This window comes from Acipenser ruthenus, chromosome 30 (assembly GCF_902713425.1).
Source record: "Acipenser ruthenus chromosome 30, fAciRut3.2 maternal haplotype, whole genome shotgun sequence".
Lineage (NCBI taxonomy): Eukaryota > Metazoa > Chordata > Actinopteri > Acipenseriformes > Acipenseridae > Acipenser > Acipenser ruthenus.
The window spans coordinates 3,161,783-3,180,000 of record NC_081218.1 but is presented as its reverse complement, the minus strand read 5'-3'; the positions used below and the strand labels follow the sequence as shown (position 1 = coordinate 3,180,000).

Sequence of the window (18,218 nt, the reverse complement as noted above, 5' to 3'; positions counted from 1 at the left end):
ATCCAGAGAGGCCAGGTCCATCCCGAGCAGCTCCGCGATCCTCTCCCTGCCGTAGATATCACCGTACTTCTCCAGAACCTGCGGGCAGAAAGGAAGTGCATGTGGGTTCAAGAGAGTGCTGTCTCCCTCCTTCCTTCCCAGTCCCTCCTCAGCTCCCCTAGAGCCACACTGCTTCCCTCCCAGTCCCTCCTCAGCTCCACTAGAGCCACACTGCTTCCCTCCCAGTCCCTCCTCAGCTCCACTAGAGCCACACTGCTTCCCTCCCAGTCCCTCCTCAACTCCACTAGAGCCACACTGCTTCCCTCCCTCCCTTCCAGTCCCTCTTCAGCTACACTAGAGCCACACTGCTTTCCTCCCAATCCCTCCTCAGCTCCACTAGAGCCACACTGCTTCCCTCCCTCCCTCCCAGTCCCTTCTCAGTTCCACTAGAGCCACACTGCTTCCTTCCCAGTCCCTCCCAGTTCCTTCTCAGCACACACACACACAGCTCACCTTTCTTTTCACAAACTTGTCCCAGTAGTTGCTTGGGAAAGAGCTGTAGATATATATAAAAAAAAAAAGTAAATTACTATTATTACTATACTTATGATTATTATTATTGCAAAATGAAAAAGGACACCCTGAAACCTGTAATAAAACTGTACCCCCCCACCAGCCCTCCCCGGTCCCTTACGGTGTGTTGAGGACCAGTCTGTCCCATTGTCCCTTGATGTCATCGTCCTCAGGCTGTTCAGTGATGTAGAGACCGTCAAACTCCAGCTTCCTGGCCAGCTCCTTCTCTCTCTTAAAGATGACCAGAGGAACCTGTTTGGAGAAAGGGACTGTGGCACTGAGACTCAGCCCTGCTGCACAGAGACTCAGCCCTGCTGCACAGAGACAGCCCTGCTTCACAGAGACTCAGCCCTGCTGCACAGAGACTCAGCCCTGCTGCACAGAGACTCAGCCCTGCTGCACAGAGACTCAGCCCTGCTGCACAGAGACTCAGCCCTGCTGCACAGAGACAGCCCTGCTTCACAGAGACTCAGCCCTGCTGCACAGAGACTCAGCCCTGCTGCACAGAGACTCAGCCCTGCTGCACAGAGACTCAGCCCTGCTGCACAGAGACAGCCCTGCTTCACAGAGACTCAGCCCTGCTGCACAGAGACTCAGCCCTGCTGCACAGAGACTCAGCCCTGCTTCACAGAGACTCAGCCCTGCTTCACAGAGACTCAGCCCTGCTGCACAGAGACTCAGCCCTGCTGCACAGAGACTCAGCCCTGCTGCACAGAGACTCAGCGCTGCTGCACAGAGACTCAGCGCTGCTGCACAGAGACTCAGCCCTGCTGCACAGAGACTCAGCCCTGCTGCACAGAGACTCAGCCCTGCTGCACAGAGACTCAGCGCTGCTGCACAGAGACTCAGCGCTGCTTCACAGAGACTCAGCCCTGCTGCACAGAGACTCAGCCCTGCTTCACAGAGACTCAGCCCTGCTTCACAGAGACTCAGCGCTGCTGCACAGAGACTCAGCGCTGCTGCACAGAGACTCAGCCCTGCTGCACAGAGACAGCCCTGCTGCACAGAGACTCAGCCCTGCTGCACAGAGACTCAGCCCTGCTTCACAGAGACTCAGCCCTGCTGCATAGAGACTCAGCCCTGCTGCACAGAGACTCAGCCCTGCTGCACAGAGACTCAGCCCTGCTGCACAGAGACTCAGCCCTGCTACACAGAGACTCAGCCCTGCTACACAGAGACTCAGCCCTGCTGCACAGAGACTCAGCCCTGCTGCACAGAGACTCAGCCCTGCTGCACAGAGACTCAGCCCTGCTGCACAGAGACTCAGCCCTGCTACACAGAGACTCAGTGCTGCTTAAAGGGTATATAAGGACCTTTTTATTTTATTGTGTTGCATGTTATTATTATTATTATTTATTTCTTAGCAGACGCCCTTATCCAGGGCGACTTACAATCGTAAGCAACTACATTTCAAGTGTTACAATACAAGTAATACAATAAGAGCAAGAAATACAATAACTTTTGTTCAAGCAAAGTACAAGTGTGACAAACCACAATTCAATAATGTTCCCCTGTGTTGCTACAACCGTTTATGTAAGGTGTGTGTATTGTTTGCCTTTTCTTTTTTTTTTTTTTTTTTTTTTTTTTTTTAACTTTTAAATTGCATTCCCTGCCTCAAGATGGCTTCACATGTACCTGCATGGACCTCTCAGAACTACATTTCCCATCATCCTCCTGCTCACATATGTAACTGAGACTGATTTACCAGTGAGCAGGAGGATGACGGGAAATGTAGTTCTGAGAGGTCCATGCGGGTACATGTGGTACAGTGACTTGCTCACACACAGTGAGTCAGTGGATGGGATTTGAACCGGGAACCTCCTGGGATGAAGCCCCTTTTCTTTAACCGCTGGACCCCCAAGCCCTCGATGGACAACAGCCCTCAAACATCCCTGCACTCTTACCTTGAGGCAGTTGTACCCGATGATACAGAGGAAGGAGATGAGAGTGTGGAGGATGGAGAGGAAGGAGAGGGTGGGCTGCATGTACCCCGTACTCTCCTCCAGGAAGAAATAGACCACGCTGTCCTCCTCATCCTCGTCCCCTCCTTCCTCGAACCCAGACCCTTCCATCTCCTGCTCGAACAGACCCGAGCCTTCAAAATCATCGTCGCCAGAGGGGGACTCTGACACCTTTAAAAAAAAAAAAAAAGGTTATAAGCTCTATAACCACGAATGCAGACGAGCCCGTCTCTTTTGAAACGGGTTAAGACCATCGCTCGCGGATTCTGGGGGTGGTCGGTTCACGTGTGTGGTGTGTGTTCTGGCTGAACGCAGCCCTGGAGTGGAGCTGTACCTTATAGAACAGCAGGATGAAGTTGAGAGCGAACGACACAAACAAGGCCAGGAAGCGCAGGTTATAGAAATTTCTGGACAGGTAGTTCTGAAAAAGGAAGAAAAGAAAAATATTCATATTTTGTTGTTTTTGGTCCAAAGCACCTTTTGAGCCAGCAGTACAGTTAACCCTTCAACGGCATTCAACGGCCTAACAAAAAAAACCGTGAACTACTATTAAACATATAAAAAGTGTTGCTTTTTTTTAGAAACGTTCTTATAACAAATTATACAAAACAAATGATTATATTCTATGCCTGGGGTGCTAGCCTGCGAGAGTTTGAATTAGTTAACACTTTCTGATTTTCTGTATCGTCGCTCTTACCAGGAACTTGATCCTCTGAATCTCCACTTCGCTCCAGAACTCGAACCCGGCCTCGGACTCCGCCGGCTTCTTCTCTCTCTTCGTTTTCTTCCTGCGTGCCACTTTCTCTTTCTCGTCTTCCTCTCCTCCTTCCTCTGCCTGTCTGCCCCCCTCCTTCGCTGCCTTCTCTCCATTCTCCACACTGCGAGAGAGAGAGAGACAGAGAGAGAGAGTGAAAATGAGCAGAGGAGGGAGAGGGGGAGTGGAGGAGAGGAGGAGAGAGGGATAGGGGTATATGAGAAGAAAGAGGATGTGTGTGAGAGAGGAGGAGAGAGGGGGCAGGGAGGGTGAAACAGAAGGGAGGAGGGAGAAGGAGAGTGAGAAAGAAGGGCAGAGAAATGGAGTGTGTGTGAGCGATCGAGAGGCCGGGAGAGAGCAGGTGAGAGAGGGGAGAAAGAGAGAGAGAGAGGGGGAAAGAGATAGGGAGGAGAGTGTGTAGAAAGAGAGAAGTAAAGGGAGGGAGAAGAGAGAGAAATCCTCACTCTGCTTTTTCCGGCTCCGGTGGGGGTTCCTCGATCACTTTGGTTTCTAGTGTCTGCTTGAAAAAAAAAGAGAGATTAAAATGGGGTTCAGAGCAGCTGCACAGAGACAGGTGGGGGGGGTCACATGATCACACACACAACCCGAAAGAGGGGGTCACATGATCACACACACAACCCAAAAGAGACGGGCAGGGGGTGGGGTCACATGATCACACACAGGCTTTGGTTCAGGTACCTACAAACTGATTATTCTATTACTGGGATCGATCTCCCCACAGAAATCAGGTGATTTCCCATTCCAAGCAACACAAGTGAAGAAACAGCTGCTTGGGTTTGTGTGGATTGGACAGAATCGAATCCAGAAAAGTTTCCAATGTTTTCCACCACCTGGTGGTCTATACCATGCATAGAACTCTCTTTGCTATGCTTTTGCTATGGTTAACTTGTATATAACTAAATGCCAGCGAGTTTCCCCAAAAACCTGCAAATCGCTACAGAAGCTACCTGGACGGCCGCTGTCTCCGCCTTAATAGACTACCTTGGTGAACTTATTGCAGATCTCGATCTGTGTTTGTGTTGTGTTGCTGTGTTTGTCGTGTTACGGATTCTGTTTATAAACGAAAACATAGAAATTGTTCACAAGACAAAAAACAGCGACTCAAAAAACCAGAGCTCTCACCACTTTCCTACTGGCTATCGGGGTTCCTTCGGGGGTGGGGGGATCGACGGTGGTGGGCTCCCCGATGTCTCCCAGCCCCCCGGGGGGTCCCAGCTCCTTCCTCTCCGCCCCGTACATGTCAGCTGAGTCGTCGGTGGTCTCCTCCCCCTTCGAGGGGTCCAGCGAATCCACCGTCCCTGCAGCCTCCTGCTCCTCCTTGCTCCCCCCCTCGCTGGGCAGGTCCCCGTGGACCTCGTCCTGGGTCGGGTCGGGCATGCTGGCCAGGATCTCCGTCACGGTGATGTTCTTGGCCCCCTCGACCAGCCCTCCCCCGAAGAGGGTGGTCCAGACCAGCAGGAAGAAGCCCTTGCAGAAGCTGTAGACGAAGTGCAGGATGCCCATCAGCAGAGCCCAGAAGAAGGACCACAGCCCCACCACCACCTCCTTCAGGGTCATCCTCTTGAGCCTGCGGAACTGCCTGCGCAGGTTCCGGAACGTGAACATGCCCAGGAACTCCAGGAGTCCGTTGACGAACTCCGAGAAAGCAGACCCGGGCTCGGCGGCGTCGCCTCCTGCTTCCCCGTCCCCTCCTCCTTCCTCTCCTCCTCCTCCTCCTCTTCCTCCCGCTCCCTCCTCCTCGTCGCTCTCCTCCTTCCCTTCCTCCTCCTCGCACTCCGAGATCTGCGAGGCGATCTGCATCTCAAAGATGGTGTCCTCGCAGAAGTTCACGAACATCTCCATCTTCTCGGACTCGCCGCCCTCGTTCACCACGTCGAAGATGAACTGCCGCTTGGACTCCTTCACCTGCGGCATCTCCCACTGGGCGCGGTTGGTCTCGCTGATCTCGAAGTAGATGCGCTCGATCCTCTTGCTGGGACCCATCACCTCGATGCGCCCCAGGAAAGGCTGGAAGTACCCCAGGATGCTCTCCGCCTGCACCAGGAAACTCCGGAGCCGCGTGTCGTGGGGGACGTGCTCCGAGAGGTTGGTCAGCAGCACGGCGATGTTGAAGCCGATGTCCTTGGCGGGCTCCTGGAAGCGGTTGGCGAACTCCTCGTAGTTGATCATCTCGTTCTCGTCAGCCTCGGAGCAGGAGAGCAGGAACTGGATCTCTGAGGGGGAGTACTGCTTCTGGCTGTCCATGGCTTTCTGGAAGTCCTTCTTGGAGATCAGCCCCCGCGGGTCGGTCACGTAGTCCTTGAAGGCGTCGGAAGCCACGATGTCCTTCAGCTTCAGGAACATGTCGAAGAACTTGAGGATCATCTCCACGTTGCTGGAGGACTCCACCAGCATGTCCACCATCTGACGGGCGATGGTCCCATTCACGACGTTACCTGGGGGGTGAAGAGGGATGATCAAATGATGGGTCTACTTTAATTATTTTTAGGTCTAAGGGAGATGTCCCCACCATTCAAAATGATGATAACTTTCTTATTTTTGTAATGAGGTGCATGAAAACAGGGTTACAAATTTGCTGACAGGTTGGATCCGTCCAAATTGTCAGTTTCCTCCTCGCGACACGTGAGTCGCTCTCAAGGTGTATTTTAGGAAGAAATCGTTTGAACAACAAGCTCTCGATTCCTTGTGTTCCTGAAGGGGTTACAATTCCTAAATCCCTAAATTGAGGTGAAATATGGGATCAGGCATCTCATCTTTGGAAAACATTGCCTTCACAATGCCTCTTTGAAAAACAAAATCACTCAGAAATATTTATTTTTGAAAATCTCACCGGGGTTGCAATGCCTGTAAATACTGAGTGGTGACCAGGATCTCGTACAGTAAATTATATTATATATTTTTTTAATTAATCTGTCAAGCTTTTATTTTTGATATCGCTGTGTACCTTCCAGCAGGGAGAGCAGCATGACCACCATGTCCTTCTGCAGGTCCAGCAGTTCCTTCAGTAAACCGATCTGGCTGGAGTCCTGCAAACAGAAACAACCAGGATGCAGTGAGGGAGGATGGGGGTACAGCCCAGCACCACAGAACAAGCGAGGCCACACAGCAGACTGCCTCAAAACACTGCAGTAAAACCTAAAGCGATCCAACACTCCCGTACATTTTCTTCTGTTATTCTACGTATAAGATGACATTCAAGGTCCTTTACCAGAGACTGGAGACCTCGTAAAGATTCAAAGCTTTGTGAATTTGGGCAGCTTTGCTTCGTTGCCCTTGGGCACCCCACCGTTCCCTCGCTCTCTCCCTTTCTCTCTCTCTCTCTGTTTCCCTTCCACCTTCATCTGTCCTGATAAAACTGCCTTTGAGAATCCAGCCCAAAATTGCCATGACCACAATTAATATTGAAATGCTATCGTGTGAGTTAATGTTATAATGGAGTGGCCATTATAATGAAGCAAAGTTGACCGATTTTTAGAGAAGTGAATGGGGGAGCTGCGGTCTCTTCATGGGACGTGGCAGTGCCTGTGCAACGGACTGGCTGTGATGACTGGTGGCGCACATGACTGTGGGATGAGTCTTTGACGCCATGACGTTCTTTGACGTACGATGATGTCATCACGTGAGACAGTGCTGACAGCTCTCTCTCTCTGTCTCTGTCTCTCTCTCTGGACTTACCTCACAGTGAGTCCTAGTCCAAAAGTGGTCCTTGTGGGCATTCCAATAACAAATACGAAGTAAAAAAAAGAGAGATAAAACAAGTGCGTGTGCGCGTGTGCGCGTGCGTGTGTACAGTACATGCAAACCCAATTTTATTTGCTTCTAAATTGTAGCAAAATTGGCTTTGTTCATTTAATTGATAGTAACTGTAAAACATTTTGACTCACTTTTTAGACTAAGAGTCTTTCTCAATTATCTCATTTATATAAATAATCAAATTTAATTCCAGCTACCTGTACCAAAATTACTGGATTTAAAATAATTGTTTTCCATGCATTTACCATAGTTTACCTCTCTGTGCTTTACAATGCTTCCCTATGCTTTACCACACCTCTCTGTGCTTTACAATGCTTCCCTATGCTTTACCAGACCTCTCTGTGCTTTACAATGCTTCCCTATGCTTTACCAGACCTCTCTGTGCTTTACAATGCTTCCCTATGCTTTACCAGACCTCTCTGTGCTTTACAATGCTTCCCTATGCTTTACCACACCTCTCTGTGCTTTACAATGCTTCCCTATGCTTTACCAGACCTCTCTGTGCTTTACAATGCTTCCCTATGCTTTACCAGACCTCTCTGTGCTTTACAGTGCTTCCCTATACTTTACCAGACCTCTCCGTGCTTTACAATGCTTCCCTATGCTTTACCATACCTCTCTGTGCTTTACAATGCTTCCCTATGCTTTACCAGACCTCTCTGTGCTTTACAATGCTTCCCTATGCTTTACCAGACCTCTCTGTGCTTTACAATGCTTCCCTATGCTTTACCAGACCTCTCTGTGCTTTACAATGCTTGCCTATGCTTTACCAGACCTCTCTGTGCTTTACAATGCTTCCCTATGCTTTACCAGACCTCTCTGTGCTTTACAATGCTTCCCTATGCTTTACCAGACCTCTCTCTGCTTTACAATGCTTCCCTATGCTTTACCAGACCTCTCTGTGCTTTACAATGCTTCCCTATGCTTTACCAGACCTCTCTGTGCTTTACAATGCTTCCCTATGCTTTACCACACCTCTCTGTGCTTTACAATGCTTCCCTATGCTTTACCAGACCTCTCTGTGCTTTACAATGCTTCCCTATGCTTTCCCATGCTTTCACTGTGCTTTATTACACTTTACTGAGGGAAACTTTTACAAGGGACCTTTTGTCAAAGAACTGTATACAATTGTAAATGTATAGCCAATGACTGCTCTACAGTGAAGGCTGAATGATCATTTTTGTTATATTGACTGCACAATGTTTTATGCACAGCATTGTTTCTGTATGTCATTAATCTGTTATGTAAGAGGCTCTGAATTTAAAGAGGTTCACAACATTATTATTATTATTATTATTATTATTATTATAATTAATGAATATTATTAGCATTACTTTTTTTATTATCACAGGGCTGTCAATCAGAGATCTTCACTGCGCTTTCTTGCAGAGTTTCAGAGTTTCACTGGATTGCAAAATATTTTTTTGTTATTTTCTAATTTTTTTTTTTTTTATATATTTAAATTAGCCACGGACTCATAACTAATTCAAGAGGAACGCCAGAGCAGAAGCTGCCAATGCGTTCAAATTAAAATTAAAATACAGGGTTGTATAAACATGTACACATTATTTGTTCTCAGTGCAGATTGACAGCCAATCCGGCAGCAGTGTGTTTCTCCTCTAGACGATGATCAGTGGTGTAGTTAAATTAAATAATAATAATAATAATAATAATAATAATAATAATAATAATAATAATAATAATAATAATAAAGACATGAAATGAAGTTGCTGTGACAGAGTTGTACAGAACATGTTTTTGCAGTCCAGCAAACAGGCAAAGTCAACCGTTAACCCTGTCAGTGCCAGCTGCTGGTTTGAATATACAGTCGTCTCTCTCTCCCTCTCTGTCTCTGTCTCTCTCTCTCTCTCTCTCTCTCCCTCTCCCTCTCTCTCTCTCTATAAACAGTACAGTGGTGCCTAGTCTTGACTCTATTCCATATTATTTAGTAGAGAAACGCAACACATGCACATTTTTTTCAGCACGGGAGGGATAGAAAATAAATAATAATAATAATAATAATAAAAAAAAACATCACAAATTAATTTTTTTGTGTTCCATTGAGCCTTCTCCATGTGTTCAGAATCCAATCGATAGGAATGGACAAGGTTACACCGGTCAGAAGAAGTCAGGCAGTCTTCAACCTGATCTGCTGGTATAAGATTGGCAACATACCGCCACCCCCACTTACACACACACACGCACACACACAAGCATGCACACACTGACACACACACACGCATGCACACACTGACACACACACACACACGCCACCTCTAGACACAGACACACACGTGTGCAAGCACGTGTACTAGTGTTGGAGCAGTAACTGGTTGCAATGAGATTCCTGATCATCTGTTTGGTCTAATTCGAACATGCATTGCGCAGAGGGTTTCTGCTCTGAAGCGTAACAGCGGCACGTCTAGCGAGATCGTTTGGCTTCCCTCTCTCTGCCTGCAGGCAGCTGACTTGCCCATAATGATGAGCCTGGGGTTTAAACACTACGGGAGGAATCGAAAACACATTGATATGGTTACAGCTTTAACTGGTAACACTGTGCAGGAAGCGTATTTACATATTAGTTACTTACACGTAATTACAACGCTATTATGCATTGTACTTAACGGGTAAATCTTTTTGCACAACATAACCCTAACTCTTTTCTGATACAAATGTGTACTTACATATATGGTGCAAAATGATCAGTAACTATGCCTAATAACATTGTAATACACATGTGTTTGCTAAGCAACTGCTGTGCAAATACACGCTAGTGACAGACACTACTGGCTGTATTTTACAAAGCCGGTGTGCGAGGGAGAAAGGAAGGGCGACTGACGAAGGAGTAATGGGAGCTGATTTAAGAGCAGAGCGGCTGTCCTGCGTCAAAAATTGTCATCCAACACTAAACCGTAGGACACATCATGCTTTGCCAAGTCAATCAGAAGCACTAATGAAGCTGGAAGGCAGCCACACCTAATAATACAACAACAGGATGGGCTCCTGTTCAAGACGTTTCGTTTATTTTATTTATTACTATTATTCTCTGCGTGTGGCTACCAATAAGAACCATTGTAGTTTCTTTACTAATTCGTTGTTTTTATAAATGTCAACACTTATGGGCACCACTGTACAGTAAGTATGCACGCTACAGCTGTGGTCAAAAGTTTTGCATCACCCTGTTTATAGAATTAACTGTTGTTTCATAAAGTTGAATGAAACGTAATGATGTCCCGTTAACATATTGAATTGCACACCGCTTTGTAGTTTTCCCCAGATACTTAAAACTGACAACAATTGAACAACGTGACATTTATCAATCATGAAATACTGTACTGTGCTACTGTTCTGGCTTACTGTAGACTTTTGCGATATCATTTTGTAGTTTCATCAAGTTAAAAAATATATATATATATATATCTAAATTATGTTCATATAGGTTTTTTTAAAATTTTTTAATTATATCTCAATTCTTAAATTCTAGGTGATGCAAAGCTTCTGGCCACAGCTGTATATGTCTGTATACATAATTTGGTTTTATAAATAAAGAACTGTTCTGAATTATAATTAATATTATTGCGATTGTTGAAGCAGAGGCACTGAAAGGGTTAAAGGATGAAATAAAGCCGCAACAGCAAAATAAAAAGCTGCATCAAGAAAATAGAAATGAATGAAATAAAGAGAGCCTCTGCCTCTGTCTGCCCCTGTCTGCCTCTGTCTGCCCCTGTCTGCCTCTGTCTGCCTCTGTCTGTCTCTGCCCCTGTCTGCCTCTGTCTGCCTCTGTCTGCCTCTGTCTGCCCCTGTCTGCCTCTGTCTGCCTCTGTCTGCCCCTGTCTGACTCTGCCTCTGCTCAGACAGTACAGTATCATTGCAACTGAGCCGTCCGCATTCAGAGCACTCCTTCCTGCCCCCCCACCCACCCCCCCCTCACTCTCTACACTGCGGATCTGAATTCAGAGTGCTCCCCCCCCTCACTCTCTACACTGCGGATCTGAATTCAGAGCGCTCCCCCCCCCCTCACTCTCTACACTGCGGATCTGAATTCAGAGTGCTCCCCCCCCCTCACTCTCTACACTGCGGATCTGAATTCAGAGCGCTCCCCCCCCTCACTCTCTACACTGCGGATCTGAATTCAGAGCGCTCCCCCCCCCCTCACTCTCTACACTGCGGATCTGAATTCAGAGCGCTCCCCCCCCCTCACTCTCTACACTGCGGATCTGAATTCAGAGCGCTCTCCCCCCCCGTCCCCTCACTCTCTACACTGCGGATCTGAATTCAGAGCGGTCCGTCCCGTCACTCTCTACACTAGGGTTCAAGGGAGTCTCGCTCTTTGGGTTGGCTGAAATATAAAAAAAAAAACAGAAAACAAAAGACGCAATAACCCCCCAGCGCTGCATTGCATGAGACAAGTGCGTGAGATGACAGCTGCAAGACAGAAAGGGTCTTACGCCATTCCGGGGTCCGGCTGGAAGGTGCATCTGTTACACATCAGAATAAAAATGTTATTTTAGAAACATTTTTTAAATCATTTTTGAATTTGCGTCTCTCTCCCTCCACCACCCCACCACATTATCCTACAGACAGCATCTCTAATTCTGTTACTATCTGCAGTGCCAGTGGAGTTCACAACTGGTCCCTCTCCATCTCCCTCTCCCTCTCCCTCTCCCTCTCTCCCTCTCCCTCTCTGTGTGAGCCTGGCAGTAAGCCTGGTAGTGCTGACGGATAGACAGACAGACAGGCAACGTTACCAGCACTTTAACAGCACAATATAATAGCACACTGTAATAACTATGGCACAAGTCAGGGAATGTTGAGAACTCCACAAACTCTGTATAAAAGCTCTGCTGTCTGGCTGAACTCCTTAGAAAAGTGTTGCACTGTATTTTCACTATATTTTTTCCAGCTATCAATCAGAATTTTTTTTCCCTGCATATCGTCAACCTACTCGTTTTTTTTTTTTCTTTTGCTCTTTGGATCACGAATCGGAACTACTGCACAGTATGACAGGGAGAGAGACATTTGTTTTCCAAAAACTATGTTAAATACAAAAAATGGTGCAGACAGCAAGTTAACATCAGAACAAAAAAATATTGTCAGTTAAAATAAAAAAAAAATTAAAACAACAACAGCAGCAAAGACTGCTTCAAATGATTTCATTTGTTCCTGTACTGTCCAGCTCTGGTCAAAAGTTTTCCATCACTCACAATAGAAGTCAGTATACGCTAGTCTAGTCTGTACTGTGGACTGTATTGGTCTGTAATGCAGCTTGCCAGATATTGGTAGCCTTTTATAGAGCCAGTCAGTCCAGCTTAGTAAACAGCGACAATTGCCACCGACATGCTAAGGAGTGTAAAGCAAGTGATCTGAAGTGACAAACCCAGCTCTGGCTGTTACCAGTGCAGCATCACCATGCTTTAGGAAGGGGTGTAACTACAGACTCATGTCCCGACACACAGGGCGTGATGCGCATCCAATACACTTGATGGCCAGGGTGGATTACTTGTATGCTTCAAAACAAGATCAAATGATCATTTAACGATGGACCATTTTGTTAAAAAATATAAATTTAACAAGGACTTATCATTTTCATTATCCTCATTATTATTATTATTATTATTATTATTATTATTATTAATATTATTATTATTATTATATTTTTTATCATCATCATTATTAATATTATCACCATTTTCATTGTTCTCATTGTCAGCCAGCCTGTCTCCCTGGGTGTAGGCAGCTTACCTGAGCAAGCTTCATCATCATGTGAGCGAAGACGTGCAGGAAACCAACCACTGCGTCCCACAGTCTGCTGTGAGCCAGAGACTGCTGGTTACCAGTGCAGGGGCCCTGGAGGGGGGGGGGGGGGGGAGAGAGGGGGGTCAGAGCAGGGCACAGGAATGCACAGGGTTAAGGGGTACAGAAGGACCTTTTAATTTTATTGTGTTCCCATGTGTTGCTACTGTTTAAATATATTTTTTTTTACATCTTGACCACTTTTTTCACTTTTAGATTGCAGTGCTCTCTGGCTGTTTCTATATAGGCCTCTTGTGTATTTTTCAGAACTACATTTCCCATCATCCTCCCTAGGATGATAGGAACTACATTTCCCATCATCCTCCCAAGGATGATGGGAAATGTAGTTCTGAGAGGTCCATGCAGGTCCATGTGAAGCCATCTTGGAGGCAGTGGAATGTAATTTAAAAAGGTTTTAAAAAGTGGTCAAAATGTAAAAAAAATTAAATAAAACAATACGCACATTAAACAATTAATTTAATTAAATTTAATTAATTTAATTTAATTAAACAGTTGTAGCGACCCATGTGAACACATAACACAATAAAATAAAAAGGTCCTTATATACCCTTTAAGCCTGCAGTATATCGTTAACTTCAAACACTAAAACAGCAACCTTGAAACGGATTGATCTAGTCTCTGTTAACCTTTGCAGTCATAAACTGGATTTGCTTCCGACTGGTACGTGTCATGTTTAAATCTGCACGGAACAGGCAGGACGGTACTGTTTATTTTTATTTATTTATTTATTTATTTTTTTAAAATGATTTTCTCCCAATTTGGAATGGCCAATTATTTATTACGGTCGGCTCACCGCTACCACCCCTGCGCTGACTCGGGAGGGCGAAGACGAACACACGCTGTCCTCCGAAGCGTGTGCCGTCAAGCTTTTTTTCACACTGCAGACTCACCATGCAGCCGCCCAAGAGCTACAGCGTCGGAGGACAACGCAGCTCTCGGGTAGCTTACAGGCAAGCCCGCAGGCGCCCGGCCAGACTACAGGGGTCGCTGGTGCGCGGTGAGCCGCGGACACCCTGACCGACCTAACCCTCCCTCCCCCCGGGCGACGCTCGGCCAATTGTGAGCTGCCCCTCGCGACTTGCAGGCTATAGAGCGCATCCTGCACTCACGTGGAGCGCCTTTACTGGATGCGCCACTCGGGAGCCCCCCCACTGTACTGTTTATCTGACTCACTGTGGTAGTGTGTTGGGAGGTATTGCCTTGTACAAGGTATTGTATTATGCTGTTACACCATTGCTGTTTTTATTGCTTTGCGAAGGATGTTCATTTCATTCTGCGTTGTTTTTGCTGCCGTGAAGGATAGATTGATCGATGGGTGGATTGGCTGATCGATGGATGGATTGGTTGACTCATCAGCCTCACCTGGATGTACTCAGTCAGGCTGTTGAAGACCTGCTTGGCGACGGTCATTGCTTTGGAGAAGTTTCTCTTGCCCTGCTCGTCAATCAGGTCCTTCCCGGAGTAGTACCAGTAGAAATCACTGATGGACTCCTGGGTGGGGGAGGAGAAGGGAGAATGTATACAGTATATATACAAGAAGAAGCGATTTTTCAGTCTGCGACCAACCTCGTCTCCATGCGCGTCATCCAGCAAAATTTACGTGGTTTGCACGCCATTGCTGTGAACTATTTTTTTAACTGCAGAGACATTAATTTATAAAAGTGCCTGACGGTCGGCACCTCTTTTTGGAAAAAGCTTGCATGAATGCCTTCAAGACTATCTGTATACAGTGAGTTAGATAAAGGGGCATACAGAACAGAAAATAGGAGGCACATTTTTACACAGAGAATCGTGGGAGTCCCCAGTAATGTTGTTGAAGCTGATCCCCTGGGATCCTTCAAGAAGCTGCTTGATGAGATTCTGGGATCAATAAGCTACTAACAACCAAACGAGCAAGATGGGCCGAATGGGGCCTCCTCTCGTTTGTAAACGTTCTTATTATTCTTACTTATTAGTATATAGAGAGTAAGAATGTGCCAGTTTTGAGCTGTCTTGTGTTAAACCAGGCTGTCTGTACCTGGAGTCGGAGCAGGTAATCCACAGTGCAGATGATGATGTTGATCGTGGTGGTGTTACCTGTCTGAGTCCTCAGGTAGTTCTGGAAATCTGAAGGGAGAAAAATGAAACGTTGTTCCTATAGGACCCCCGAGTGGGAAGGGCTGTAACTTGCAAAAGAAACATACACTGATAGGTTCACCGTTGACTATAACCCTTACTACCTGTATATTATTTGTTTAGTTAGCATAAATCTAACGTGTGGTATACAGTATACTTGAGGGGTAACGGCATTGCTGTGGAGCGCGTTATTAGGTAATAATGGAACTCCTCAGTCAATGACGTTATTTACTTATTTACCTCCGTTTGAAATAATAACTGAAGTACATTGAAATATAAATATATATATATATTTTAGAGTAGGGTCCACTTCAATAAGCTGTGTTTTTTAGAACAGGTGTCATCTCTCAGCCATGCTTTATTTGCCATTCCATTATTGAAAGACTGATCTCCATGGAAAACAACTACAGAGCATATATATATATATATATATATATATATATATATATATATATATATATATATATATATATATATAGATAACCAGGCAGTGTGGAAGATATACAGTACTGTGCAAAAGTTTTAGGCAGGTGTGAAAAAATGCTGTAAAGTAAGAATGCTTTCAAAAACAGACATGTTAATAGTTTATATTTATCAATTAACAAAATGCAAAGTGAGTGAACAGAAGAAAAATCTACATCAAATCAATATTTGGTGTGACCACCCTTTGCCTTCAAAACAGCATCAATTCTTCTAGGTACACTTGCACACAGTTTTTGAAGGAACTCGGCAGGTAGGTTGGCCCAAACATCTTGGAGAACTAACCACAGTTCTTCTGTGGATTTAGGCAGCCTCAGTTGCTTCTCTCTCTTCATGTAATCCCAGACAGACTCGATGATGTTGAGATCAGGGCTCTGTGGGAGCCATACCATCACTTCCAGGACTCCTTGTTCTTCTTTAGGCTGAAGATAGTTCTCAATGACTTTCGCTGTATGTTTGGGGTCGTTGTCATGCTGCAGAATAAATTTGGGGCCAATCAGATGCCTCCCTGATGGTATTGCATGATGGATAAGTATCTGCCTGTACTTCTCAGCATTAAGGAGACCATTAATTCTGACCAAATCCCCAACTCCATTTGCAGAAATGCAGCCCCAAACTTGCAAGGAACCTCCACCATGCTTCACTGTTGCCTGCAGACACTCATTCGTGTACCGCTCTCCAGCCCTTCGGCAAACAAACTGCCTTCTGCTACAGCCAAATATTTCAAATTTTGACTCATCAGTCCAGAGCACCTGCTGCCATTTTTCTGCACCCCAGTTCCTGTGTTTTCGTGCATAGTTGAGTCGCTTGGCCTTGTTTCCACGTCGGAGGTATGGCTTTTTGGCCGCAAGTCTTCCATGAAGGCCACTTCTGGCCAGACTTCTCCGGACAGTAGATGGGTGTACCAGGGTCCCACTGTTTTCTGCCAATTCTGAGCTGATGGCACTGCTGGACATCTTCCGATTGCGAAGGGAAGTAAGCATGATGTGTCTTTCATCTCCTGTAGTAAGTTTCCTTGGCCGACCACTGCGTCTACGGTCCTCAACGTTGCCCGTTTCTTTGTGCTTCTTCAAAAGAGCTTGGACAGCACATCTGGAAACCCCTGTCTGCCTTGAAATTTCTGCCTGGGAGAGACCTTGCTGATGCAGTATAACTACCTTGTGTCTTGTTGCTGTGCTCAGTCTTGCCATGGTGTATGACTTTTGACAGTAAACTGTCTTCAGCAACCTCACCTTGTTAGCTGAGTTTGGCTGTTCCTCACCCAGTTTTATTCCTCCTACACAGCTGTTTCTGTTTCAGTTAATGATTGTGTTTCAACCTACATATTGAATTGATGATCATTAGCACCTGTTTGGTATAATTGTTTAATCATACACCTGACTATATGCCTACAAAATCCCTGACTTTGTGCAAGTGTACCTAGAAGAATTGATGCTGTTTTGAAGGCAAAGGGTGGTCACACCAAATATGGATTTGATTTAGATTTTTCTTCTGTTCACTCACTTTGCATTTAGTTAATTGATAAATATAATCTATTAACATGTCTATTTTTGAAAGCATTCTTACTTTACAGCATTTTTTCACACTTGCCTAAAACTTTTGCACAGTACTGTATATATATATATATATATATATATATATATATATATATATATATATATATATATATAGATAACCAGGCGCTGTGAAAGATGACAGTCAGGAGAGCCTCACCGTTGTTGTGTCCCTCACAGAGCAGCTGCAGCAATCTGAAGAGGTCGCAAGTGAATTCATCGTCTGCCATCACCTTCTCACCTGCACAGAGAGGGAGGGTGTGTGTTAGACACGGGGCAGCGGAGACAGATTCGGGGGGTGAGGGCCGAGGGGGGAGGAGAACACGAAATCAGCTTCTCTCCTCTCCTCTCGTCGCCACCTCTCCCCATTGCCCCTCGGTGCTGGTGTGTTAGTGAGAAACGCACAGAGACAGCTCCCGCAGTGCCACTCGCAATACGCATGCACTGCTTGTCTGCCTGTCTGCAATACCACTGCAGGCTCCTGGGCCAACCCACACACGCTGCTGCACAAGACATGCCATCAATACAGCTGCCTTCTCCCTCCCAGGATCATCCAGAAGTGTTAAACACTAAACAGCGCTGAATTGAGAAACTTCATAAATTCAATGACAGACGTTTCCACTAGAAGTCTTTCTCAGCATCTTCAATAGGAACACTAAAAGAAACTTCATAAATTCAATGACAGATGTTTCCACTAAAAGTCTTTCTCAGTGTCTTCAGTGTAAATTCAATGGCAAACGTTTCCATTAGAAGTCCTTCTCAGTGTCTTAAATGGAAACACTAAAAGATGGCGTGGTGCTGTAGTTCACAGGAATAAAAGCCAGCAGTTTAAAAAAAGGGTAGAGGTTAGGGTTGGGATTGGGTTAGGGTTAAGGTAGAGGCTAGGGTTGGGATTGGGTTAGGGTTGGGGTTGGGGTTAGGGTTGGGGTTAGGGTTGGGATTGGGGTTAGGGTTGGGGTTGGGGTTGGGATTGGGTTAGGGTTGTGATTGGGTTAGGGTTAAAGTAGAGGTTAGGGTTGGGATTGGGTTAGGGTTGGGGTTAGGGTTGGGGTTAGAGTTGGGGTTGGGGTTGGGGTTAGGGTTGGGGTTGGGGTTAGGGTTGGGATTGGGTTAGGGTTGAGGTTAGGTTTGGGATTGGGTTAGGGTTGGGGTTAGGGTTGGGATTGGGTTAGGGTTGGGATTGGGTTAGGGTTAGGGTTAGGGTTGACGTTAGGG

At 46.0% G+C, this 18,218-nt stretch overlaps 1 protein-coding gene across 1 annotated transcript in view; it reads right to left on the bottom strand.

Annotated features, from left to right (window-relative positions):
* LOC117394205 (ryanodine receptor 1-like) overlaps nt 1–18,218 on the bottom strand; it is a 117,077-nt gene that overhangs the window by 10,135 nt on the left and 88,724 nt on the right. The window contains exons 84-98 of the mRNA XM_059005159.1: nt 17,164–17,244; nt 14,873–14,961; nt 14,218–14,346; nt 12,784–12,888; nt 11,490–11,519; nt 6,964–6,993; nt 6,233–6,314; nt 4,411–5,723; nt 3,732–3,787; nt 3,211–3,391; nt 2,848–2,934; nt 2,457–2,684; nt 674–804; nt 493–535; nt 1–78 (exon numbers count right to left, since the gene is read on the bottom strand). The exon at nt 1–78 is cut by the window's left edge and continues 53 nt beyond it. Of these exons, the coding sequence (XP_058861142.1) occupies nt 1–78; nt 493–535; nt 674–804; nt 2,457–2,684; nt 2,848–2,934; nt 3,211–3,391; nt 3,732–3,787; nt 4,411–5,723; nt 6,233–6,314; nt 6,964–6,993; nt 11,490–11,519; nt 12,784–12,888; nt 14,218–14,346; nt 14,873–14,961; nt 17,164–17,244 (2,663 nt within the window). The remainder of the gene's footprint in view (nt 79–492; nt 536–673; nt 805–2,456; nt 2,685–2,847; nt 2,935–3,210; nt 3,392–3,731; nt 3,788–4,410; nt 5,724–6,232; nt 6,315–6,963; nt 6,994–11,489; nt 11,520–12,783; nt 12,889–14,217; nt 14,347–14,872; nt 14,962–17,163; nt 17,245–18,218) is intronic.